A 5,437-nucleotide genomic window follows, 5' to 3' on the forward strand; every position below is an offset into this window, starting at 1 on the left:
CCGATGCAGACGAAAATAAAATATCACGACAGAAGTACGAAACGATCCCAGCATGGAAGGAACGCGATGCCGACAGATATCCGACTACCATTCAAAACTTCCCGCGATAGACTACGATTATATCGAGTTTATGCTAGAGTGTAAGCAGGCTTGATTATGAAAGCTCTGGTTTTTTGTCAAGGTTTAAAATTGTACTAACCACTACTGCTACTTATCTCACCGGTTTGTTCTTTTAACTATTAGTTGTTAGAACGTAGTTTTCAATTTAAATAAACAATAAAATACAATAAACAATTTAAATAAACAGGCGGAAAACCTAAAATTTGGCTAAGTGTATGCCTTTACGTATCTACTACTGTAAAACGCAAAAGTCTTTAGATCGTATGAGGTATCCAATGGATGTGACGACTACTGCCTCCGGGGGTTATCGCTTTCGAAAAGATGCTGGTGTCTCTGAATGCCGAGATTTGAGCGGCGAGTTCTGCTGGGACTGAGCGGTGAATGGCCGCGGGCGTTCAGTGAGTGCAGACTCGCATGGAGTAGCAGATTGTACAGGCCAAGCCGACTCGATTTGTACGAGCTGATCTCTTGGGAGTCATATAAAAGTGGCGATAGCCTTCACCTAAGATTTGAAAGTGGTTGCAGTAGAACGGATCTGATGTTGCAATAAATAGCCAATGCGCCGTATATGCTATTATATATGGGTCATTTATAAAAGTGGATGATTACGATCGACGTAATTATTTCGACCTTATTATAACCTTTGGTAAACATAATATAGATGTAATGCTCCTCGAAGAAAACGGTTATCTTGAAACACGGTACATAAATCCACTGAACGCAGCTAATTTTGAAGGTTAGTCGCCGTCAGTGAAATAAAACAATAACTTATTTTGTGTTCCGACATTTTCTAATCGGTCACAGTGCTCAGATACGGCAAATTTATTACGGCTAGTAAAGTTGGTCACTCTTGTAATTTAATACACCGGATAGTGGCATTGGAAAATGTTCGGCCACTTGTTGTATTCCGCGTCTTCGACACGGATATTTTTTTTTTTCAGGAACAGTTTAGCTTCTTCATGCTGATTCTTCGACACGCTCAAGCAAAACCTCTCAGTAAGTGACATTGATGGGCTTGGAAAGGTTTTGCCTTGTTGTTATCACTCATCAGAAAAACACGGTAAGTGCCCTCGTTTTTAGTCTGCACGCGACTCCTAGCCAATGAAAATTTCGTGTACAAGATACTTCAAGACTTAAGCCAGTAGCAGACTAAACAGATACGATAAAGCAGGATCACGTTGATCCCTGAAACTTTTGCTCGAGATCTTTTTCGAAACGAGAGCATTTCGTTCATTTAGTTGGCCCAAATGATAGCCATTATCGCTTGCTAATGATAAGACTGTATCGCACATGATCGCCTTCAGACTTACTTGCCAGTAGCCATGGGTGGCGTATGATTCGAGGTATGCTTTTCCGTGCGAGGATATCTGGTTCTAGCATTGAACTCAAAAGATCCTTTGCTTCTGGAGCCACGTTAGGACTACTTGGGAAGCGAATCTGTACAGAAATCAATAAGCACACAAGCAAATAAGATATAAACTACAAATACATGCGTTACGAAATCGGTTCTCGTCGTGTCCTATTCATTAATAAATCCAATGAAGATTGAACACTTCTGGCTGTTGACTGATTCCTGCGCTACATGTCAAGATTGAGCCTGCGCTTAAGCCTAGATTTGGGTGACAAAACGAGTAATACGAATTTCTTTCAATACAAAGTTTCATAGGCTAGTACGAATTGTCAGCTAGTAGTATCCTGAGACAGCGTTATCAATATCACCTTCACCAGGATTAGGCAACCCAAATAGCGTCGTTCTTATACTTCACACACACACATTCACACACACACACACGCACACTGAACTATGTGAACTAGTATAGAATGCAAGCTGGCCATAAAGCAGTCTTCAGAAAGGAAATATCGCAATGAACTATAAATGCAAGATTCATCATAAATAATCTATCGCCAGGGATATTGGTAATGAAAGAAACTTGCGGTTTTTAGGTAGTCCCACAAATGGACATCCATTGGCCGACGCAACTCGACATAAGAAAAGAATATCCGTTAGCGGAATAAGACTTAGGAAATGGAAGGAAGAACCCTTCCCTTGGTAGGAAAAAGGCTCAGCAAAAAATGACTTATAGCCAGTATTTTTTGTAGCGCTTTCCAAGTAAAATACACCGAATATTCGTAATGATGTACCCATAATTAAGCGTATGAGCTCTAATAAAAGATGTGTACTTCTCTATTAAGTTGCTGTTTGATCTGTTTTTTCACGTTGCCATCATCAAATGGTACGATGCCAAACAGCATGATGAACAAGATGCACCCCAGGGACCAGACGTCGTACAGCTTCGGATTATAAAGCTGACCTATAATTCACAAGTCACATATGTGTAAGAGTATTTCCAGTGATCCAAACAGAGCCCTAATGTGCTACTTTGTACTATGCAAGTTCCGCAAAAGTTTACAGAGTAAACATATTAGTTGCACTGACTGAAACCAAAATACATTTTGTCAACTTTTCGACCTTTCGAAACACATACCTTTCAGCCAATTATAGAGGATTTGATATGTTCATTCTTAACTCAAATGATCCTACACTTGCCAAAGAAACTGACCACCTTTATACATCGCATTCAATGGTTCTACTGGCTGAACGGTTTGCTATAGAACTAGTTGCTTGCAAAGCTCGCACGTCGAGGCCAGAATGATCTAACTGGTAAGCGTAGAGCGTGAAAGTATACTTATAAACGGGGACCGCGAAGCAAATCTTTCAAATAGGTTCGTTAGTTTTCGTCTGCCGAAGAGGTAGGAGAAATTCTATTTACCTTTGATGTTGCGACAAACGGTAGCACGACATTAAAATCATAAACTTGTATACGCAGTGAGCAGTTTTTACAATATTACAGTCACAGTATTTGAAGCGGTATGTTGAGTATACAGCTTCAGTGGAAAAAGTACGATCAGCCATAAACGATGCGAGCGTATTGATTCGTTGTGCGGTTCACGTAAATGCTTAGTGTTACTAAATGTTACTTTCAGTTAACGGTAAGCGGATGTATGTATGACCGTGAGATGAGGACAAATCTCACATATTAGGACAGTAATACGGTTATGGGCCCCTGTTTCGGAACGTTAATTGACCAAATGGGAAACGCTACGAGTTCCAAGCTAATGTTGGCCAGGAGAAGAAAACAACGTGACACTGTTTATTACCCGTGCTAATTTAACACTAGGCTGAAAATGACTCCCAATCATATTTTGAATTTAGTCAACAATCTGGAAGAAAAACGAAAATGCGTTTGTAATTACCCTGCAGTACTTCAGGTGAGGCGTATAATGTACTGCCGCAAAACGTCTGGCTCAGTACTCGGCGCCCATCTCGAGAACATAACCGGCTGAATCCAAAGTCCGCCAACTTGATGTGTGATGAAGACTTCAGAAGAACGTTTTCACATTTTAGGTCTCTAACAAAAAGCATGCAAACTCTTTAGAAATTTGAACGTAACAGATCAGCAGGTAAGTTACCTTTGTCATAACGGCTTAGAGAGGATAAGGCTGTTTCTTGTAATCCTCAGAGGGACGATGTTTTCTCTGAATAGAAGCAGTCTACTTCAATGATGTATATGGTGAGAGAGAGAGATCTTGTGCAAATAGAAATGCACTTATTACTTAGCGGCCGTTTGTTCACGGCTGTTGTCAGTAGTCACCTATGCGCAATGTCAAGGTTATGAAGATATCCAAGCGCGTCGAGCAGCTGTGAGAAGAACATTCGCCCACGATTCTCAGATAAGTGACCTTTACGACGAACGTAATCAAGAAGGTCCCCGCCTGTAGCTAGCTCCATCACAATGAAGACCTTTTCACGGGCCTGTAAAAATTAGTAGCAACAGGCGATTTTCGTACTTGTCGACGTTGGTGGCAATACGGTATAATTACACCATATGCGTATAATTTATTGATATATTACGATTTCCGATAGATATGGTTAAACAGACGTGGAACACCTTAAAGGCGAGCTGATAAAAATCAGTATTTAAGCCTGCCAGGCAAAATGATGTGAGTGACTGGAATGAGTACGTAACGTCAAACAATTGAAATAGAAGCTCATACAAGCAAGTAAACAAAAGCTCACACAACCACTGCTTTGTCTCGACAGAAGCCTTTTAATTAAAGGTCTATGTAAAAAAAAGGGGATATTCACAAGAGAACAGGAAATAATGATTTTGAACTATAGCCGTACCTGCAGAATTCGGTGTACATTAATTATATATCGATGCTCGATTTTGGAGAGAATTTGAATTTCACGTGGCAAGAAGCGACCGCGAAAATCTTCCGACACTTTTGTTGTATCAATCACTTTCACCGCAAATCTGAAGTTGTTTATCAGCAGCAATTTTTATGAAGTTACGTTGAAATATAACTGTGAACTTGAAAAATAAATCTATCCGACCTGACGTTGCTCCATCTCCCTCTATTCTGTCTAAACACAATTATCAATTGTGCGTCAAAAATCCAGCCTTGTATTATGCTGTCCTTTAATTTGCATAAGCAAAAAATAACAAATATCTCATCGTTCATTAGCTGACCTACCTGTCAGGACCCTGTCGAACCTCTTTTACCTCCGAATACGAGCCTCCACCGATCTTTTTGATGACGTCATACCCAGCGCGGGCTAAAAAGTCGTTCGTGGTTGGACTGGTAATAGCCTTGCTCGAAGATCGGTGACATTTATCTGATGTACTTCCGGTGCTGCCTTGCATGGAACCCAAAACAAACGAAAGGATCGGACAAAACAGTAACCCAGCAACTCCGTTTATCGCCGGCAGTCTGCGGGTTCCTTACACGCCACTTTGCCCGCTTTTAGTTTCTCAAATTAACTTTTAATATATCCGAATCGAATTATGCCAATTACCACTCACTCAGGTTAGAATCCCATTGGAGGTGTCGATATCTTTTTAGACTTCGTTTTCGTGCAGGTACAAATCTAGGTAAATCGTAACCACGTCATCGTAATAGTTGTTGTTCCGCTTGTATAGCTTTCAACTTTGGGTAACACGGTGTCGTATCTCTCATTGGATACTATCACGGGGCTGTGAAGTAAACAAGCTCGTTATATCAGCCATATACCTCTGCTGACATTGTCGATATATTGGTAGCATTTTTAGATTTATAGATGCGGGAATTTTTTCTCATAAGGCTTCGATCTAGCAATCATCTCTGCCCAGGATATGCCTGAGCAAATAGCTCCCTTGAACACTCTTGATCGAAATTTCGGTGTCTTCGAAGACGACTAGGCGAACTAAAAGAGCGGTATCGGTACAATTTGAAATGAAATTCGCCGCTTGATAATTCAACTACTGAGACCGTCCGA

The 5,437-nt window shown here is 40.7% G+C and overlaps 1 protein-coding gene across 1 annotated transcript; it reads right to left on the minus strand.

Annotated features, from left to right (window-relative positions):
- Window positions 1-357: 357 nt before the first annotated feature.
- Window positions 358-5,070, minus strand: LOC111270321 (testis-specific serine/threonine-protein kinase 3; the record flags this gene model as incomplete). Its single annotated transcript, XM_086972453.1, has 8 exons — window positions 358-622; window positions 1,431-1,557; window positions 2,302-2,432; window positions 3,376-3,530; window positions 3,774-3,934; window positions 4,307-4,436; window positions 4,657-4,819; window positions 4,986-5,070. Coding segments are annotated over 8 exons (1,059 nt in total), but the record flags the coding sequence as incomplete, so codon positions are not given.
- Between the last annotated feature and the right edge of the window lie 367 nt (window positions 5,071-5,437).

This window comes from Varroa jacobsoni, unplaced genomic scaffold (genome assembly GCF_002532875.2).
Source record: "Varroa jacobsoni isolate VJ856 unplaced genomic scaffold, vjacob_1.0 scaffold_1463, whole genome shotgun sequence".
Classification (NCBI taxonomy): domain Eukaryota; kingdom Metazoa; phylum Arthropoda; class Arachnida; order Mesostigmata; family Varroidae; genus Varroa; species Varroa jacobsoni.